Source organism: Pectinophora gossypiella, chromosome 28, assembly GCF_024362695.1.
Source record: "Pectinophora gossypiella chromosome 28, ilPecGoss1.1, whole genome shotgun sequence".
In the NCBI taxonomy this organism is placed as follows: domain Eukaryota; kingdom Metazoa; phylum Arthropoda; class Insecta; order Lepidoptera; family Gelechiidae; genus Pectinophora; species Pectinophora gossypiella.
The window spans coordinates 1,531,492-1,554,394 of NC_065431.1; the positions used below are offsets into that span (position 1 = coordinate 1,531,492).

A 22,903-nucleotide genomic window follows, 5' to 3' on the forward strand; every position below is an offset into this window, starting at 1 on the left:
TGCAAGCTAGGTGTAAGCACTGCTCTGATTGCTCAATTTTCAGTTTCGATTGCGATTCAACGATATAAGAAAATTAGCATCTCACAAAGGGATTTTAATTCATATTTCATCCCCATCTTTCTTGTATTTGAAATACAATTCAACAAACAAACAATTTAAAACGCTATATTTTATGCAAACGTTTTTCTTTATTTCTTATGACAACGAAACGTGTTCCATATAAAATGAACGCATCTTAATTTTAACGAATCGAATCACGAACCACAATATCGTTATTTAAAAAAAATAAGTTAATCCAATCAGCTTCATGAATTCAATTCACCGGTCAAATACTGTGCTGTGATTGGCCAATCCCTCAAACAGGTGCTATGCGTCATCCGCCATTATCATTGTGAACTAGTGAAAGTACGCGTGAAGTGAGAAAGTGAAAAAATAGACTGAAAACTAGTGTTATTTGTGTGAAAAAGTGCATTTAATGTGTTAATAAACATGACGGAGTGGTATAGAATGAAGAATGGTTTTAATAACAAACACAATTCGTCAGAATTGTCAGTGGAAACATCGTGTGATACATCGGATTCTTTTACTTTATTTTCGGACAATTTAAGTCCTATACCAGCGTCAATAGTGCCTCGGAAGCTGGATTTTAGTGGTATGGACGACGAGGACGCTACGAAAAACGCCTGTACAGCCCCTGTCTCACTTAGTCCTCCTTACAAACGAGTGAGAGCGTTAAGGTAAGCCATCACTTTCTCGTTAAAATTCTGATCATAAATCACCACGATATTGAGAATTGGTATTCCCAACCCGTCCCATTGGTGTCAGAAACCGTTGTAAGTCGCACAATCTAAGAAAAGCCCCGTTTTGTTTATGTTAGTAGCAGATAGTCAAAATACGTGCCTTTGTCAGCAAAAAATGGCTTGTTTTGAAGTAATAATAATAATAGTACTAGTTTCTAGAACGAAACGCATTTACTATAATGTCCTATCTAACGCTTTGTAAGTCAGTTTGTGGAAGATGATGGGAAGTAATGTGTATTCTACGATGTTTCTGATAGAACTCTCTAGATAGATATTTGATATCTTAAGCAGTAAATAAAATGCTAACATCAACTTCTAAAAGACTTCTAAAATAAATAAGTCAAACCTAAACAAGTCAAATATGTTTTATTGCACATAAACAAAACATACAAACATTTAGCAACAGTACAAATGGGTGGTCTTATTGCTCTGAAGCAATTTCTTCTAGGCAACCACTGCCAGGAATCAGCCATAAATAGAATAGAATAGAAATCATTTATTTTAGGTATAAGTAGGTATAGGTACAGTCATGAGCAATATAATGTACCCACTTTAGTACTCTGTCGCACTAACATATTTGACATTTAGTGAGACTTACAGTTCAATTTGTCAAAAAAGTTAATGTGACATGGTACCAAAGTGTATACATATTAATGCTCGTGACCGTACACAGTAGGAGTGAACATGATAATTAAACCTTCTAAAAAGGGACGTCAGCTCAGCAATATGTTGTGACACTCCGACATTGAGGGAGTGCCACAATACTCATTTTCAGCTGTGCCCCAAAACTACCAAAGAAAATAAAAAGATAGTTCCAAAAAAGCTGTAGAAAACAAGCTATCCTTAAAATGATTATCATAATAACATAACAAATAAAAAAAAACAAAAAATAAATAAATAAAATAAATTATAAATAAATACTGTATTGCACAAAATACAAAACAAATGAGAAATAGAATGAGTACAATAGGTGGCCTTGTACAATAAATGTTGGAATATGACTATAATTTTATGTTTTAATGAAAGAAACAGTTAATTATGCAATCAGATTGAATATACATACCTATTACATAATATAAAGTCATCTTTAATGATTTGAGTAGGCAGAGATAATGAAATTCCACTTACTATAAAGATAAAGATAATTTATTTGCTTAAACATGAGTAATATAAATACAGATGACAGTTGTTGGCAGTTGTTGTTGACTGTTGTTGACAGTTGTTGTTGTTGATGGCAGTTGTTGTTGTTGTTGTGTTGTTTTGTATGTTGTGTGCAATAAAGTATATTTGATTTGATTTGATGACAGTGTTCACATTATAGGTTCTTCATGTTTGCCTTGATGATCTTGGTATATGAAAAAAACCAAACAAAAAATATTTAGAACATAAGTAATTCTTTATAAAGGTAAATTTAAGAGGGCACTCACTGAAACTGTACAAGCCTCCATGTGCAAGCAACCGCAGAAAACATTTTCTCCCCAACCGCGTAGTGGACTCATGGAATAACCTTCCAGAGTCGACGATTCAAAGTGTAACTATGTTACCTACTGAATAAAGATATTTTTGAATTTGAATTTGAAAAGTCAGTGATCAGTGCACGATCAGTGAACTCTTTTTTAAGAATAGACTTGAAGAACATTATAAAAAAACAAAAACCCAAGTGCAGAGACATACACGCATCAGCTTGTGCTGCTAGTATACTTAATAAATAATAATAACAAACTCTAAACGATTTACATATTTTTTCTAACTTTCACATTCGCAAAACATTCACAAAAATTTTGCTAATGCAAATGCGAATTTCAAGAAATAGGTATGCAAATATTCGTTACATCACTACTTGGTACACCACTTTCGCTTCCTCAGATGTAATCAATCTGCATAGGTCTTCTTCTTCTATCGTGAGGGTTGTGAGGTGGATTACCAACCCCATCAACCCTGGTGTTAAGGTTACTATTGAGCTGCCAAAGGCTCCTGACATGGCTCATGTAACAACTACATACTTACATCAGTAAGTAGTAACCGGGACCAACAGCTTAACATGCCTTCCGAAGCACGGATTGTCTTCGTCTTATCTTCATAGGTACTCCCGTGAGTCACTGGCCATTGTATTTGTTGGCAACATCCAACAAATTATAAATATTTTTTACTTTTTAATGCATAAAATAGCAATACTTTTACTTCCTTCTTCTACAATCAACCAACTGTAAGAAACATTATAATTTTTGTGTGCCTAATTCAACTCAAAATCGCTGTATTTTTTACCATCCTCTACTGTTGGAGGCGATGGTTGCTCCGGTAAATAAAAACTCTGAGATGTTAAGTGGACTGTATTAAATTAAAAACTAGAAAAATATTTACATATAAGTTAGCGAGAAATAAGAAAACATCCTCGTCGGCAAAGTCCATGGCGTAAGTCCTGTAATATTGCCATAGCAAAATATATTACAGTAAAATATATTATTATAAGACTTTGATGTTGCCAACATCTACTCTACACACCAGGCAGAGCATATTAACGTCTGTCTGCAACAGTATTATTTGAATTATCTACAAAACAAAACTGTGTTCTATCTTTAATTAAATACATTTAAAGCAGAAATTTGAGACTGATCAGTTGACTATTTCACACAGCTTCAAACACCAAACTCCAAACACAGAAAAAAATAAACAAAAAAGCAGCCAAATGTCCATGGTGATGACAGATTCCTGAAGAGGTTGGGTCAAATGAGAGCGATACGCGCGCCATTCAAGTATGAGCAAATAGTTCATACTCCAACTTTGCACTCCACTCGTGCGCAAACTTCACGACGCACGGAGCTCCGCGATAGTATATTAAAAGGTTGTCTTGTGCATTGTGCGTGGTCTAGTAACAGCCTCCGTGGTCTAGTGGTTAGAGCGTTAGGCTCACGATCTGGAGGTCCGGGTTCGATTCCCGATGGGGATATTGTCGAAATCACTTTGTGAGACTGTCCTTTGTTTGGTAAGGACTTTTCAGGCTTGAATCACCTGATTGTCTGAAAAAGAAAGATGATTCCATGCTTCGGAGGGCACGTTAAGCCGTTGGTCCCGGCTATTAGCCGTAAAAAAAACACCTCCACCAACCCGCAGTGGAGCAGTGTGGTGGAGTATGCTCCATACCCCCTCCGGTTGATTGAGGGGAGGCCTGTGCCCAGCAGTGGGACATATATAGGCAGTTTATGTATGTTATGTATGTTGTGTATTATAACCTGCAGGGCATAAAATCAGTAGAGCTATCATAGCAGTAGAGCTATCGTAGTTATCTGTTTGCAGGAGTAGTAGTAAAAGTGGGCGGGGTTGTATCGGCACCAGCGGTTCTTATATAGGGTTGCCATCCGTCCGGGTTTCCCCAGATTTGTCTTAATTTAGAGGGCATCTGGGGAGCGTCCGGGGAAGGTTTCATTTGTAGACCTGGTTATAAAAAATAAATAAAAAAAATTGGGCTGCGAGACACGCACTATGCTCGCACGCACACGTCCAGTCGTGTTAAGGAAAACGGCTCGGAATCGCAACACTTATAACCGGTTTTTCCCAGTTTATCCCAGATTCTTGTCAAAACATGTCTGGACATGATTGGTCACTTTCCCTCCCAATTTTGGTGACTCATGGCATTGTTGACCATGTATGGTGGGTGCCGTACCAGACTGGTGTAACCTGTTTTTGTGTTGGCAAAAATGTGGTGTTTTAAAGTTGTTGTCATGTTAAACCTGACCTGATCTGATAATTTGTCATAACTGCATTTTTGCCTCTAGTCTACAGTCATGAGTACTAATATGTATACACTTTGAAACCATGTCACAGTGACTTTTTTGACAAATTAAACCATAAGTCTCATTAAATGTCAAATTTTATAGTACGACATGGTTCTAAAGTGGGTACATGATGTTGATCATGACTGTACCTACGTTACTAGGTCGGAGAAAATTATTAGATGAATACCCCATATACATACATCCATAAAGCCTAAAGTGACTGCCAAAACAAAAAAAAAAACAAATGAAACAAAAAAAAAAGGTTAAAAACCAAAACTCGACTACAGCAAAATTACGCTCTAAAACGGCCTCCGTGGTCCAGTGGTTGAGAGTTGTGCTCACGATCCGGAGGTCCTAGGTTCGAATCCCGGTGGGGACAAATCATATTCACTTTGTGATCCCTAGTTTGGCTAGGACATTACATGCTGATCACCTGATTGTCCGAAAGTAAGATGATCCGTGCTTCGGAAGGCACGTTAAGCCGTTGGCCCCGCTTATTACTTACTGATGTAAGTACGTAGTCGTTACATGAGTCATGTCAGGGGCCTATGGCGGCTCAGTAATAACCCTGACACCAGGGTTGATGGGGTTGGTAATTCACCTCACAATCCACACGATAGAAGAAGACAAAAAATCACTTTGTGATCCCTAGTTTGGTTAGGACGTTACAGGCTGATCATCTGAGCGGTCCCCGCTGTCTCCATACCCCGCGCCCCTGCACCGCGCAGGCCAAGTCTGATTTAGACTATCTACCTATAGTACGATCCTGACGTAAAATTTCAGTTAAAAATCAGTTAAACTACAGTTACGTGGCACAATGACAACCAAACATATGATCGGAACAGCTGGCAGATGTTTTGAACAAAAAAAAGATCCACCTACACAAAAAAAAGGATGAAAGCACCTTATTGGGTATACACCTTTACGAGAAAAAAATAACGAGTTTTGCAACATAATAACTTGTGACATGGGTAGTAAGGCTAATTTTGTGTTGTAGCCTTTAGCAGTTTTTTTTTTGGAATCTTTAAGATGTGTGGATTATAGGTACCTACTTTGTTTTTTTTTTATATTATTATGTAGCATACGAATATGCTTTATTGCACCAAAATAAAAGGAAATATTTACAAAAGACTCTAAACTCTAGGTACACGGCAAATGGCGGCCTTATCGCTTAAAGCGATTCCTTCCAGACAACCGTAAGGCGAGGAAATATGTAAAAATTTAAAGATTGCGGGTGTAAACTATAATTACAACTTACCAATAAATACATATAGTCATCCCCCTAGCATTATCCCGTTTCTCACAGGGACCGCTTACCTAACCTGACGATTTGACAGGTCCGGTTTTTAACAGAAGCGACTGCCTGTCTGACCTTCCAACCCTCGAAGGGAAAACCAGCCCAATACAGGTTATGTTACATACCTCTGAAAATGCATTTCTCGGAAATATGGGTTTTCTCACGACATGCACAATGTTACACATAATATAATATTTACGGGAGACAGCCCTTAGCGCTCCCCATTTGTCCGGCCAAGTAATGGCATATGCGGGGAATCTACAATAAGACAAGTCTAAAAAAATGTGTATTCCCTGTCGATTACCCGTCCCTTTCTTTTTCGGCGGATAAGAAAATGACAGGTATAACTTAAAATTAGATGCTATCTGCAGGAATTAGCACCAGTAAATGCATTTGATTTGATTTTGATTTGATTTTTGAACGTTCTTTGTTTGCAGGTTATTCGACAGTCCGCACACACCAAAGACCCTGCTGGAGAAGTGCTCCACCCCCTCACACCCCCACTCCCAGACACGGATGAGGCTGTTTCCCCCCAAACTTAACGTGCCGACGGGTAAGACCCCTTATATATATTTTTAATCTTCTATCATGTGGATTTTGAGGTGGATTAACCCATCAACCCTGGTGTCAGGGTTATTACTGAGCCGCCAAAGGCCTTTGCTTCAGAAGGAACGTAAAGCCGTTGGTCCCGGTTACTACTTCTGATGTAAGTACGTAGTTGTCACTTGAGTCATGTCAGAGGTCTTTGGCGGCTCAATAGTAACCCTGACACCAGGGTTGATGGGGTTGGTAATCCACCTTACAACCCACACGATAGAAGAAGAGAATATAAGCTAGCGATAGGCAGACATTTATAGTATAACATATACCTTACTCCTCGCTAGCCATGTTTAAGTCCAGTAAGCTCTTGTCACCAATGTCTCGCCACACTGCGAGCGTGACGTCGTCATCACGTAAAGTAGTCGTGTTGACAGTCGTCACATTACGGGCGCTTGTCGTCACACCGAGCGCCCGCTGTGTGACATCTCTAACGTAATGTGGAGACAGCTTTAGACTCCTTTTTCTTATTTTTTTATTCAAGGAAAGCCATCATGATCACCACGAACGGTTGCCTCTCATTTTGAGGTCGCAGGTTCGAATCCAGCATAGGCCTAAACCAATGATAGTCGAATTTGTTTTCGAATTCATGTTTGGATCATAAATGATTATCACGTGCTCAGCGGTAAAGGGAACCATCGCGAAGAAACCCACATTCCCGAGAAATACAATTTTTGGAGGTATGTGACCTAACCTGTATTGGGCTGGTTTTCCCTTCGCGGGTTGGAAGGTGAGACAGGCAGTCGCTTCTGTAAAAAAGCGGACCAGTCAAATCTTCAGGTTAGGTTTAGCGGACCCTGTGAGATGATTATGTATTTGTTTATTATTGTGCATGTATTTATAGGTAAGTTGTACTTCCAAAGCCATCTTAATACTATATTGGTATATTTCCCCCTAGGCATGCCGTCGGGCTCGTCACACCACCTTCACCCGCCGAGTGACGAGGACAGCGCGCTGGGAAGCCTGCTGGGCGGCGCCGGGCCTGACGACAGCGACGACTCACGCTTGACCCGCCGCCCGCTCGCCAACATCAACCCTTTTACACCTGATGGTGAGTCACCATCAATTTAAGAGCCACGCTCTTGTCGGTGCAGCATTATCTATGCTACTTTTAAGGAAAAATAGGGCAGTGGTTTCCCTATAATATTCTAATGAATGTATTGTTCGTCAGGTCAAGCGTTGAACAAGAAGAAGCGAGCTCTCTCGAAGACACCAACATGGGACGCATCGCCTGAACAACCAGCGAAAAGGCTCAGAGTAAGTTACATTCAAAATATAACATCCATAGTTAGATAGATACTAAGTTAGAGTTGCATTAATCAAAAGTTATGTCCCCTCTTTCCTCTCTATTTAGATTAACACTTTCAAGTACAGAACGTCTATGGACGTTTCGATTCCAAGGTGTTATACTACCTATTATGAACCATCAATGACCCATGGTCTTTGTCCGTGAAAAGGTTTTGGTATTAGGTATTCGCGGGCCGATTTCCGCAACTCGACGTCTGTGCGCCTATTTTGCGTGATACTTGAAACGGCTGGATCACTCCAGCCAGCCTAGCTCCCCAAGGAAGTCTAACAGTCCTTTGACGTTGCTGACCACCTCAGGGAGGCACCCCATCTCTCTCCTCCACACTCCAGTAGAACATGAGCCGCTGTCTCCTCCGCCTCCATGCAGGCTCTGCACAGGGGGCTGTCTGTGACACCTAGTGTGAACAGATGTTTGTTGAAGGCACCGTGAGCAGTCCGTGAAAGGGTTATAACGAACCTTACTTAACCCTTTCACGGACAGAGACCATGGGTCATTGATGGTTCATAATAGGTAGTATGACACCTTGGAATCGGAACGTCCATAGACGTTCTGTCCTTGAAAGTGTTAAAAAGTATGAAACAAGAAAATACGTATATTTCTCTGAAATTCTTCCGAATATTGATGTTTAGGAGTCAGCCGTGGTTGTATGCCAATCTATCCTAAAAGATGTTCTTCAACGGCGTGTAGTTTTTCGAACCCGTCAAACTTTAAGGGTGGATTCTACGAGTAATTTCATCGAGAAAACACCCCCATATGTAGAGTGAAATCTCAATAAAATTTGCTGTTTTTTTTTTTACAAAATATGAGATTATTTTTAGCAGTTGTGGATATTTTTATTCGATAGAGACGACTTTTTGCAGATAAAAGCAATTTATTTCATGTCCGTAAGGCCTTTGAATCTCGAGATATGAATTTTTATGAAGAAGAAAATCTAAAATTTTAAAATGGCCGCCATTTCTAGAATATTGAGATTTGACCCCACATATGGGGGTGTTTTCTCGATGAAATTGCTAGTAGAATCCACCCTTAAAGTTTGTCGCGTCCGAAAAACTACACACTGTATAGTATGGGTCGTGAGGTGGGGTACCAACCCCATCAACCCTGGTGTCAAGGTTAAATTGAGCCACCAAACGCCCCTGGCTCATGTAACGACTACTTACACCAAAAGATGTTGAGTCTTGTCTATTGTATTTTTTTTTTAAACAATAAACAGCTTAACTGACGCCATATTTTTTTCCAGGAATCAAACATATCTCGTTACAACGTCGAGTTCGTCGAGTTGGGCGTGATCGGGCGCGGCCAGTTCGGTCGGGTCACGAAGTGCGTGAACAAGCTGGACGGCTGCGTGTACGCAATCAAGCGCTCGCTGCGGCCCGTGGCGGGCTCGCAGGCCGAGAGGATGGCGCTCACCGAGGTTTATGCGCACGCGGCGCTCGGGAAACACCCTCACGTGGTCAGGTAATATATCCCGCTCAGGGACGGTACTGAAAAGTATCGGCGTCCGAAGGACGTAATATACGATCCCGACGACCCGATTACTCTAGCCATAGAAGCGGCCAATCAGCTCGCGATATCAAACACTTCAGAACCCCAATACTGACCCCGCCGGCGTGGTCGACGATTTCCCTCAATCAGCGCTTATCGCTATCGACCGCGGGTCGTAATTCTTTCAAATATTCTTCCTCTCAGACGACGCCCTTAGCCGAGGTTCGCGCCCAACTGGGCACCCTCAGGCCTGTTGTCTTAAACGTAGTACCAGGTGAGAGCCTTCCGCGCCCCCCATTTGTCCGGCCAAGTAGTTAGTGCCATCTGCGACAAATCTACAATCATCATCATCAATTTATCCTCTCATCTGCCGGAACGCGGATCTCGACCAGACACAATGTAAAATCTATTGTGTCTGATATCTCGGCAGATGAGAGGTTAAGAGCCACGCTCTTGTCGGTGCAGCATTTTCCATGCTACTTTTTTAGGGGAAAATAGGGCAGTGGTTTCCCTCTTGCCTTCCGCCCCGCAGAAAAAAACAAAAGAAAAAAAATCATTTCATTTCAAACCATGTGCATTTCTTCAGACGCTCTCCTGAACCGGATGTTTGTATCGCCCTCAGGCCTCTCAGATTGGTTTCTTTCCTTGCAGATACTACTCAGCGTGGGCTGAGGATGACCACATGATAATCCAGAACGAGTTCTGCGACGGCGGCTCCCTACAACAGGCTATAGAGACCAGCCCGTTGGCGGAGAGCGAGTTGCTGGTACTCCTGGCGCACATAGCTGATGGACTAGCGTGAGTCATAATAACTGACGGCCTCCAGTCGTTGAGCGTTGGGCTCACGATCCGGAGGTCCCAGGTTCGAATGCCATTGGGGACAATAAAGGGGAGGTCTCGATACAGGAACAAGTTGTATAAACCATTGTCAAAATTAACGCTTGCCTCTAATAACTGCTTTCCCATGTGTAAGTTGCTTAACTTCAACAATCGCAGACCGAGCGCGTTTACCGCTGGGCCACCGAGCTCTTCAAAATTGATATTATTATTTGTTATTGTTTTTAAATAATCTGTGTGTATGCCTGAAAAGGTAGTATTTGGTGATACTCAATGAAAAATAACAGCTGTTTGTAACCTAAATACCATGCACAGAATAAATTTCATTTCATTTCACACATCACGAAATCACTTTGTGATACCTTCTGTGGTTAGATTAGGTTAGGGACCACTATCTACATAATGAGCTTAGATTAACGGTCTCCTTGTTTCACATTCCGAAGGTCCCAGGTTCGAATCCCGGTGGAGACACATCACAAAAATTACATTGTTATCTAGTGTGGTTAGGACATTATAGGCTGATGACCTGATTCTCTGAAAGTAAGACGATCCGTGCTTCGGAAGGCACGTTAAGCCGTTGGCCCCGGTTACTACTTGCTGATGTGAGTACGTAGTCGTTACACGAGTCATGTCAGGGGCCTTTGGCGGCTCAATAGTAACCCTGACACCACGGTTGATGGGGTTGGTACTCCACATAATTAGGGTATGCAATCCCGAAATCGGGATCCCGCGAGATCTCGTAAAATTTTTCGAGATCAATCCCAAAGCATAATATGACGAGATCCCATTCGGAAAATTTAACTTGATATTAACCCAGAATCATGGTCTGGATCATCCCCCTGAGTATTCGTTACGATGTCACTAACATCATTACCAGTCCATTAACGTCCCCACTGCTGGGGCACGGGCCTCCCCTATGGATGGATAGGGAGATCGGGCCTTAAACCATCACGCGGGCCCAGTGCGGATTGATTATTAACGACTGCTAATGCAGCCGGGACCAACGTGTTAACGTGCCTTTTTTTAATCTAAAATTTTTAAGAGCGTTTTTTCTGTACAGAATATGCCACCCTCACTCATATAGCTTACATTGAGTTAGAGCTTAATACAGGTAGTCTGCGATCAGTACCGATCTTCACCAATTTAATACAATGCTCTCGCAAGCGCCGAAGTGGGATTAGCTAGAACACTATTGCAGAAGTCTCTCTATTTAAGAGCTGCACTCTTGTCGGTGGAGTAATCGCCATTCCTCTCTTCTTCCCGCCAAAACCTTCACCTCCCGATACGACACGACCTGCACTTCAGAAGAAGTCTACTTCTCCACTATAATTGGCCAATACAAGAAATTGTGCTCTCTCCCTTCTATTTCGAAGTACATTTCATGATGTAACTAACACTCTGTTTAAATACTTGTTATGTAACAGCTATATACATTCGCTGCAACTCGTTCACATGGACGTGAAGCCAGGTAACATCTTCATATCGCGGTCGGACGGCGGCGACACCCACAGCTGCGACAGCGATGATGAAGAGGGCAGGCGCTCCGACCACAAGTACAAGATCGGTGAGTGGAATTCAAACACAAAAAATACCATCATTCAGTACGTAACACAGTTAACATGGTTCACGCCGCGACTTGTGCTGAGTGAGGCCCTTTTGTCTCAGGACGTCCACCACCACCTTATGGTCATTGTAATGAACATCCTCCTATGCTTTTTGTAATTGTTTTGTAAAAAAAATAAGTGATGTTATTGTCTTGTCTTTGTGTGTGGCGTCCTTTTATAATAAACAATTTCTATTCTATTCTATTCTAACATAGTTATGGGCTCGCATGCCACACGCACACACAAATGATTAGTTGATGAATGATTAGACGGAAAATTCCACTTGATGAGGAGCTCGGTGGCGCAGCGGTTAACGCGCTCGGTCTGCGATTGTTGAATTTAAGCAACTTTCGCAAAGGCCGGTCATAGGATGGGTGACCACAAAAATAAAAAAAAGTTTTCATCTCGAGCTCCTCCGTGCTTCGGAAGGCACGTTAAGCCGTTGGTCCCGGCTGCATTAGCAGTCGTTAATAACCATCAATCCGCACTGGGCCCGCGTGATGGTTTAAGGCCCGATCTCCCTATCCATCCATAGGGAAGGCCCGTGCCCCAGCAGTGGGGACGTTAATGGGCTGGTGATGATTAACTCAGAATTTGTTTTTGCCACCAGGTGATCTGGGCCACGTGACGTGTATATCGTCCCCGACGGTGGAGGAGGGTGACTGCCGATATCTGCCCAGAGAAGTGCTGCAGGATGACTTCGGTCATCTCACCAAGGCGGACATATTCGCTTTTGGTGAGTGTTGTTTGCGCTTCGGAGGTTTTTAAGCCGTTGGTCCCGGCTATTCGCCGTAAAATCTCCACCAACCCGCAGTGAAGCAGCGTGGTGGAGTATGCTGTGCCCAGCAGTGGGACGTGTATATGCTGTTTATGTTATATGTCAGGTTTAAGAAAATTTATTCTCATAAGAATTTTACAATTCACTTACATGAGAAACTTAAAGATATTTTAATATAATAATATATGTTTGAGACAAGCGTACGAATTGCAATATTTCTATTTTCTACTATAAAAAATAAAACGAGGTAGGTAGTTGACGAATAATTTGCATGAGGTGTTATTGTGCGAAGCGTTATATGCACTACTCATTCAACGAGCAAAGCACACGGATATGTTATTTATATAAATTAACAGTCTCCGTGGCCTAGTAGTTAAAGCGTTAGGCTCACGATCTGGAGGTCCGGGTTCGATTCCCGATGGGCACATTGTCGAAATGACTTTGTGAGACTGTCCTTTGTTTGGTAAGGACATTGCGGGCTTGAATTAGTTAATTGTCCGAAAAACTGATGTAAGTTGTTAATGTATGTTATGTATTTCATGGAATGATTTTTCTATTTTTTTTTATTATATTTTTTTTAGTTGTAGTGCCCTAACAGGGTTCCTGTTTGTACTTTCTTTTATTTTAAGACCTCTGTAAAACATCAGGAATGCAATAAATATCTTATCTATACAGAACATGCCACCCTCATATGGCCATAAAATATTAAAATGAAAACCAGGCTGCGTGGTCAAAAGCACTCAAATCTTTTAATAAAAAAAAAACAAGTATAATTGTTGATTGTATGGTGCAGGTCTGACGCTGTTCGAGGCGGCCGGCGGTGGCCCCCTGCCCCAGAACGGGCCGGCGTGGCACGACATCCGGGACGGTAAGCTGCCGCACCTGCCTAAACTGTCCCGGGAGTTCAACCAGCTGCTTAAGGTAAACAACACAAACAATACGGTAGAATAAGGAATAGTGTGATAAGGGATTAAACACTTCACTATCACACTATTCCTTAAACACTCCCTTATCATAGTATTCCTTAAACACTTCCTTAACACACTAATCCTTAGACACTCCCTTATCACATTATTCCTTAAACACTTCCTTAACACACTAATCTTTAGACACTCCCCTATCACACTCTGTCTTAAACAGTCCCTTATCATACTATTTCTTAAACACTCCCTTGTCACACTGTTCCTTAAACACTCCCTTATAACACTATTCCTTAAACACTCCCTTATCACACTATTCCTTAGACACTCCCTTATCACATTATTCCTTAAACACTCCCTTGTCACACTATTCCTTAAACACTCCCTTGTCACACTATTACTTAGACACTCCCTTATCGCAATAATCCTTAAACTCCACTTGATATTAACTCAGAATAATGAGCTGAATCATTCCCCTCTGTATTCATTACGATGTCACTTACACCCCGTAAAAGTATTTACATGTAACCATACAAGTGCGTATGGGTGTTAGTGACACCATAACCAATACTGAGGGGGATGATTCAGACCATGATTCTGAGTCAATATCAAGCGGAATTTCATGTTACAAAATTGGTGAATTTTGTATTTTTTTTATTATTACTTTGCGACTTCCGAAGTGAAAATTCCACTCCGAAGTTGCGAAGTGAAAATTCCACTTGCTATCAACTCGGAATCATGGTCTGAATTTGAATCATCCCTGAAAGATTTCGTTACGATGTCACTAACACCCTGTATGTGCAATAAAGCGTTTTTGTATGGTATTGTGTATAATAAAGTTATTGTACTCTATACAGAAAATGATCGACCCGGATCCGACGCAGCGGCCGTCCGCGGTGCGCCTGCGCAGGCACCCGCTGCTGCACCCGTGCGGGAACAAGAGCAAGTCGCAGCTGCTGAGGGAGTTGGCCGCCACCAACATGAAGAACGAGCTGCTCGCCAGGAAACTGCAGGAAGCAGCCAGGTATGTGGAAACTATCGTGATTAGGTGGCTACTTCAAAGATTAGGTGGTTACTTCAAAGATTAAGCGGTTACTTCAAAGATTAGGTGCTTACTTTAAGGATTAGGTGCTTACTTCAAAGATTAGATGCTTACTTTAAAGATTAGGTGCTTACTTTAAAGATTAGGTGCTTACTTCAAGGATTAGGTGGCCAATTCAAAGATTAGGTGTCTACTTCAAAGATTAAGTGGCCAATTCAAAGGTGGCCAATACAAACACACAAAATAAAATACACATAGGTTTCTTCAATTTCAATCTACCTTTCCTTTTACGTTCCAAAAGTGTTTGTGTGCATTTACTATAAATTACTAACCAAAATTAATTTCTCTTCCGCCAGATGTATAAAATCTCTAACGCCGAACTTGTCAGTGGGGCAGGAGTCCGCCAAGTTCCGGACCAGGTCCGCCAAGCGCCTCCAGCCGGACTCGCTCCGGACACGCTCCGGGAAGCCCAGAGTGGACGCGCAACTAGCCGACATGATACAGTCAGTAACATCACCAATCAGAATACCAATAGACAGGCGAAACAGACGAACGAAGAAGGTATAAAATTAGACTTTAAAGGGTTTAAGGTTTGGTTCTCTAAAGCACTCGGTCTGTCCTTGCGGTTGACCCTGGCAAATGTCGACTCAGCAGTTTATAGGCATATACTGTGACATAAGCTCACGCCTATAACCCCAATGGGGTTAGTCAGAGTTACATCGCATGATGAACTAAGTACCTACGCTTCACAATACATCATAAATATAGTCTATATACTGGACAAATTAAAAATAATCAAATTCAACATACACACACACATACACAAATTCACGCCCGCAATCCCTAATGGGGTGGGCAGAGCCACAAGTAATCAAAAACAACTTGCAGCCACTGTTGATACGATGTCGTAAGCTGGATATGATGAACCTTATGGTGATAAGGGATCAGCCTATCGCCCATAACATTAGTCCATCATGTTAGAAGACACAATCCCTCTGTCGGTTTTTACGACATGCCCGGGAAGACAAGCAGCTGAACGTTTTCTATGTTTTTTATTTGCTCCCAGAACAGCATAGAAGCAATCAAATTCAAAAATATCTTTATTCAGTAGGTAACATAGTTACACTTTGAATCGTAATTTTTTACATAACGAACGTCTCCGCCTGAAACTACTGCAGCTTCCCACAACCTGTATAGCCGGGGAAAAGCAGCTGCAAGAAAAACTTCGGCACAGGGCCCTAGGCGTTCTTTAAAAATGTGTAAAATATTGTTATACAATTGAGTAGTTTTCCAGGTTAAATGATGAAATTCTGATTACTAAATAAAGACAGATCTAAAGGTGACAAAAACGTTTTCTTTTTTCTATGACGTCACTTGACGTGTGCTTTTTCAAACAAATTCCATAGTGATTTCGTGTTTTGACGTTTAGTAAAAAGTAACTGATTTGAATAGTTGGAAACTAGCCTATTTGGTAATGTGACTGCTTAATATTGGTTTCCAGACAGTTAATTCCATAGGGCGAGGTGGAGTGGGTATATTCATTGTATACGTCTGCCTACCCCTTCAGGATATAGGCGTGATGTTATATTAATAATTCTATCGTCGAGCGCTCGTCGAGTCTAGGCTGCGAGGATAGCCCTAAAGTTGCTTTGAGAATCACATAGCGGTATAAAGTTTATATCGAGTGTATAGATAGACGTTAGAATAGGGGCTGATATTTCAATACACTATTTTTTTTATATAAATGGAATAACAAAACTTTGTATGGAAAAAAATAAATTTATTCTACGAATAACCTCTGTTTGTCTATTGAGAAATCGGTCCCAATAACTACGCGACCATAAAAGAAAAAAAATATAGTATAGTAAAAAAAATAAATGATAAGCAATGTGAGTGGATGTTCTTGGATTTTGGAAAAAACGCGATGTCTATCTAAATATTTCTTTTTTTGGAAACTTTTCTAGAAGCATTTAAATACTACCATACAAAAAATATCATACAACATTTTTTTTTCATTTTAAGTTATACCATACAACATTTTTTGCATATTTTAAGTAAAAAAAATAACTTTGAATCCCAAAGAATATTTCCATAGACATCAACAACACTTGGATTGACAGCTTATTTTATTTATAAGGGAAATGAATAATTTATTAACTTCTATGGCTAATGCGATCTATTGAACATAATAAGGGGACTTCTGGCGTGGTGGGGGTGTCGCCGTTTTCGTGGTGGCGCACCGCCGTGCACCACCGATGCACCACAAAAAGTGCCGATTATGTGTGATTGTTAATTTTTATAAAGTTACATGTATTTTAGGTTTAAAGTATATAGGATGTTAGTGACATCGTAACGAAAACTTTGAGGGATGATTCAGACCATGATTCAGAGTTGATATCAAGTGGAATTTTCCGTCGCAAAAGTATAGAATTGAAAATAATTTAAGAAAATTAAAAAAAACATTAATTTTGCGGAGGAAAATTTCACTTGATATCAACTCAGAATCATGGTCTGAATCACACCCCTCAGTATTCGTTACGATGTCACTAACACCCTGTATTATTTCTACGGATCTTTGTTACTTGATCATCATCTTCCTAGCGTTATCCAGTGTTTCACAGGGTCCGCTTACCTAACCTGAAGATTTGACAGGTCCGGTTTTTACAAAAGCGACTGCCTGTCCGACCTTCCAACCCGCGAAGGGAGAAAAAGAGGTTAGGGCACATACCTCCGAAAATGCATTTCTCGGAAATGTCGTTGAATAGATTACATTAGCGATAGAATTACACCGAATTTTGACATGTTTACAAAAAGATCAATTATATAAATATTGATCCTAATTCATTACAAAAGGCATATACTATGGTACTAAAGTTTAGAAAGCTAAATATTTTTTTTTATTACAATAATGTTGCCAAACACAATAAATCTGCCAATAATTACAATATACCAATTGTTGCCACATGCAAATAATTTTTGATAAGAAAAAAAGTTATTTCTCGCCTTAGTATATGTCTTGTTCTTAAAAAATGAACAGCCATACTCCTCTTGACTTTCCATAAAAAAAGTATATAAATACGCTTTAAATATACGCCACGCTAACATTGGTATAGAAACGCCATGTTTTTTTTTAATTATCACCTCAATACAATTTTTTGACTTACAATACAATAATTTAACGCCAATAAAACAAACAAAAACGTTTAAAACAGGACAGAAAACAATCGGCGGTCTTACTGCTGCATTGCAATTTCTCCCGCTTTGTTTATTAAGCTTTTTTTTGTAAAGTGATGTTTAAATAGCATGGTGGTTTAAAACCCGGAAAGCGAATACACATCTGCAAAAGATGTTTTTTTTTTAAGAATTTTGTATAGAAAAAAAGTTTTCAAAAGTGCCTTCTAGATACGTTGAAACTATGTGATCGTCAGTGCTTTGAACAAACGAATTTAAGTGTAACATAATATAAATAGAATGTAATTATTAATCGGTAATTAAAAAAAAAAACTGTCCTAAAAATCTTCCATTTTTTTCTTACTTTGTGATATTTGTATGGAATATAGTTTGTAAGGTTTGGGTGCATAGTTATTTTTTACTGTACAATACAATATTTTACCATACAACAATTTGTTACTTTGTTATATTATACAAACAACATAACATAGGTACCCAAGTACGTTAGGATCGAAGCTAATGGAAGTCCGTAGTCTCTGCTTACCCCGGTGGGAAATAGGCGTGAGTTTATGTATGTGTATAACATAACATAAGCCCACGGCAGCATTCCTAACTGGGCTAGACAGACGGCGAGAAGCTTACGATCGTCTATCGTGTGGCTTGTGAGGTTGATTACCAACCCCATCAACCCTGGTGTCAGGGTTATTACTGAGCCGCCATAGGCCCCTGACATGACTCATGTCACGACTTACTTAAGTAGTAACCGGGAGCAACGGCTTAACGTGCCTTCCGAAGCACGGATCATCTTACTATTTGGACAGTCAGGTGATCAGCCTGTAATGTCCTAACCGAACTAGGGATCAGAAAGTGGTTTTTGTGATTTATCCCCACCGGGATTCGAACCCGGGTCCTCCGGATCGTGAGCACAACGCTCTACCACTGGACCACGGAGGCAGTTAAGCTGACGATAAAATAATTTAAACGATAATATTACGTCGATGTTTGACCTTCTCTTTCCAGATTAGCATTTTATAATTTGTCTTTGACCTACAGGGCTGACATGTGCAAAGTTATAAAATTACCGATCGATTCAATAAATTTTGTCGAAATCGATTTGTTTTTTTATTCCAAACATGCGTGGCGCGTCATTTTGTTCGTATTTTGACAGCATGACATGACTTATTTGTGAGGAGCTCGGTGGCGAAGCGGTAAACGCGCTCGGTCTGCGATTGTTGAAGTAAAGCAACTTTCGCAAAGGCCGGTCATAGGATGGGTGACCAAAAAAAAAAGTTTTCATCTCGAGCTCCTCCGTGCATTGGCAGTCGTTAATAACCACCAATCCGCACTGGGCCCTCGTGGTGGTTTAAGGTCCGATCTCCCTATCCATCCATAGGGAAGGCCCGTGCCCCAGCAGTGGGGACGTTAATGGGCTGATGATGATTAGCACCGATCGACAAAACGACATAATTATATCGTCATAATCGATAAAATGACAGTGACAAAATTTTATTACGTTGCGCACATTAGCCTTCCTGGGTGCTTATTTTTAACTCGCGTGTGAAATTAAGAAGACTACATTTTCTAACACAATCTAAATATCTATGTACCCAAAGTTATATCCTAAATAAGGCAGCTTCTACTGTTCCATGTTAAGAGTCAGTTACACAAATATGTGTTGAGAACATTTTATATTGTTTTTTTATTGACGTTTTAACAATATAAATGTAAAGGGCGCCAAACCTCCTAGACCGAGATGTCGAACCATCACCTATACAGTATGTTAGTGACACCATAACGAAATCTTTGAGGGATTCAGACCGTGATTCCGAGTTGATATTTTATATAAAAAGAAAAAAATGGTATATGGGTCGTTCTTCTTTTTTATCGACAATGATCTGTCCTTCGTTCTGCTTCTGATAAGTTATGTTTTAGAATTTTGTTTCATGTTTCCATTGTCCAAAAATATAGTTATCTTATTATACTCAAAATACAAGCAAAATACTAATCGGTTCCTCAATTAGTCCTTAAAGAAGCTTGATTGTTTTTCACAAAATTCTGTGACAGAGTGGTAAATTAAAATGCTGTCTCCACTCTGTCACAATATTTTTTGGAATGTGTCTACAAAGAAAAGTATGTTACCAAGATAAAGAGAACCTCTAAATGGTCCTCTACAGACACATCTTTATATGATGTTTTAAAATATTTAATGCCGTTATAATTTTAAAGATGTTAAATCCGATAAATTGAGAAAATGTCTTTTTATTGTCGATAAAAAAGAAGAACGATCCATATATGATTACAAATTACATGAGTACACACAAACTATAAAAACAATCTTAAACTATATTAGTACAAACCCTTCTTCTATCGTGTGGGTTGTGAGGTGGATTACCAACCTCACTAACCCTGGTGTCAGGGTTATTATGAGCCGCTTTGGCCTCTGACATGACTCGTGTAACGACTACGTACTTACCTTAAAAACCCCAAAGAAAATGTAAATGCGTTCAGACAGTTATTTGTGTAACTGACTCCGTTCTAGTTTAGATTAAGATGATTGTAATGAGGATTTTTTTAATGTAATATTTATAAAGGAAATCATTTGTATTCTATAGTTGTATAAACATATATTTGAAGATTATAATAACTATGAAACAAGTCAGTGTAGGAGCTAGCATGAGAGACTCCAAGCCTCATTTTCGAAAAAAAATATAGATAGCGCTGTCCATTGCCTTCGTTAAACCTTTTAATTTCATGGATAACAGACATATGCATCTTTTATCTTTGTTTTTGGTTCTAAATACCCTTTTTATTACGCCTAGGCACAATTACACCTTCCACCCATTATTATTCTGATCAAAATTGTGGCGGACCCAACTAGTTGGCCACCTAGTTCCGCTCACATGCAACAGATGGCGCCACATTCAATAATGCAGTCTTCAAGCAGTCGTGAAACGCGATATCGAAGTTTACACAGCAAGACGCATATATACAACTTCCAACAACACTGTTGGATCGTCGATCCCTAGTCACACTACCAGCTTGTGGCTAGCGGAGTACTATGCTCAGTTCGGTACCCCGAAAACATCCTTTGGCGGCAGCACACCCTCGCCGCCAAAAAATAAAGAGAAGCAATATAGGTAGCAACATAACTCTATACGTGCCTCTGTCATTATATTATATTCTTGAAAAATTATGTACCCGAGTAATGAGAAAATAGGTATCCCGTCGAAGTTTTACAGCGCCATCTATATGTTTTTTTGGAGAACGTGGCGTGGTTAGTCCTTCATTAACACATTAGTTAGTGTATAATTATTTTAGCTACGTATATTACATTATTTAAGCGTGTAGGTATTTTAGATTCTTAAACACTTATGTAAAAGCCTTCCCTGGTTATTTGTTTATAATTAATTTACATGTATTTTTTTTTAATCATTATCGGCCGTATATACGTCTGTTTTAGTCATAGGCCGTTTGTTAAATCTTTTAGGTCAACCACTATATTAGTTTTAAGCTTCGGCTACGCGTATTTTAATTGCACAAATTCCAGTTTGCACATGTCATCATTTACTTTGCACAAGTCATCGTTACTTAGCAGTTTGCACAAGTCAGCTTTTCCTTTACTATTATACTAGACAGCATAAATCAATAAGGGTTTTCACAAATAAATAAGTAATTTACATAAATAAAACAAATTGAATTGTGTAAGTACGAGTGAAATGTTTGCACATGCAATATGCGTGTAGTCGGAGCTTTATGTGGATAACTTTGGAGGCCTATCATCTACTAATAACAGCTAATCAGGCGGTTGAAGCGCTCTGCTCAAAGGTGACAAATGCTTTCGACACAATGCATTGTTATCTACGCGGGTTGACGTCTCAAACGTCACACTGGAACCTGACAGAGGGCAGCAGTAACTGTCAGTACTATCCAGAGGCTTTGGAATAGACTACTCGGGGCGCCATCCCACTCGCGTTAGAGTACTGTGATGGGGAAGGCAAGAGGGAAACCACTGCCCTATTTTTCTCGAAAAAAGTGGCATGGAGAATGCTACACCGACAAGAGCGTGACTCATAAATTAGTGATACTCTACCCCTTCTTAGCTGCTAAAGTAAGACCCATAGGGGGTGAGGTCGGCGACCGGTAGGAATTGCCGTGGGGGGGGGAGTTGCCGTTCTATACATAGTGCTGTTTATTCTATGCTTAAGGCCGGGTTTCCAATGACGCGGAGATGGGCGGAGAAGAGCGGAGATGTGTGGATTTGACCAATCACAGCGTTCGTAAGAGCGAAAAATGAAGACGCTCTGTCACTCTCTCCCTCACGGTGATTGGTCGATTCCTGCACATCTCCGCACAGCTCCGCGTCAATGGAAACGCAGCCTACTGGTAGGCCTTTATGGTTTCATCGCGATTTATCCTTCACATTAAAACCCAGTGGTAATTAACATAGTAATATTTAATTTATATGATGGCATATCCACATGGTGGGTTGTCAGAATTTTTGATTAATTTTAGGTGTACGATCTCATTAATCTTTTTTTATTATTATGTATATCGGTTTTTTGCGGAATGTTCCTTTGATATGACTTCAAAATATACATTTTCCTCGTCTAAAATGGCAACACTTATTTCAGTCGACCAATCAGGGCCCGATTGTCATTAAGGGTTGCCATTTTATACGTAATTATAAATATTAGCATAAAACTTGTTTAGTGCATACTTTAATTTCTCCCATACTCTGCTAATCCTGTAAAGAATGTGGAGTGAAAATGTAAGTGTCTTATGAACTGGAAATATAGTACTTTTATTAACACTTTCAAGGACAGAACGTCTAATGACGTTCCGATTCCAAGTTGTCATACTCTCATACTACTTATTATGAACCATCAATGACCCATGGTCTCTGTCCGTGAAAGGGTTAAGTTGTTTTTTCAGAAATAGTTACAATAAAAAAGATAATTGTAAAAAAAAAGAAAGCAAAGGGATATTTTCGCTAAAAAAAATCTTTGTACTTTTAAAATAATAATAATAATATATGTAATAATAATAAAATGTATGTATGGCTGTATAAGGTTGTTTGACCAAAGGTGGGCTTGTCAACGTAAAAATATAGTGATGGATGTTTATGTATATTTGCCGAAATAATATGTAATAAATGCTTGTTTCAATAATTATGGTTTTTTTCTGTTATGTACAGTCATGAGCAATATAATATACCCACTTTAGAACTCTGTCGCACTAACATATTTGACATTTATTCAGACTTACAGTTCAATTTGTCAAAAAAGTTAAT

The 22,903-nt window shown here is 39.9% G+C and overlaps 2 protein-coding genes and 1 long non-coding RNA gene across 7 annotated transcripts in view; 2 read left to right on the forward strand and 1 right to left on the reverse strand.

Moving 5' to 3' along the window:
• Positions 1–22,903, reverse strand: part of LOC126379251 (uncharacterized protein C1orf198 homolog) — a 272,783-nt gene that overhangs the window by 147,035 nt on the left and 102,845 nt on the right. The window lies entirely within an intron of this gene.
• The window catches only part of LOC126379311 (uncharacterized), a 178,610-nt gene that overhangs the window by 56,314 nt on the left and 99,393 nt on the right, over positions 1–22,903 (forward strand). The window lies entirely within an intron of this gene.
• On the forward strand, positions 378–15,747 carry LOC126379169 (wee1-like protein kinase). The gene is made up of 11 exons (XM_050027832.1): positions 378–737; positions 6,308–6,423; positions 7,366–7,518; positions 7,639–7,724; positions 9,017–9,234; positions 9,913–10,059; positions 11,523–11,662; positions 12,313–12,438; positions 13,274–13,401; positions 14,258–14,424; positions 14,799–15,747. The coding sequence occupies exons 1-11, from the start codon at positions 490–492 to the stop codon at positions 15,007–15,009; spliced, it is 1,740 nt and encodes a 579-aa protein (XP_049883789.1). The 5' UTR covers positions 378–489; the 3' UTR covers positions 15,010–15,747.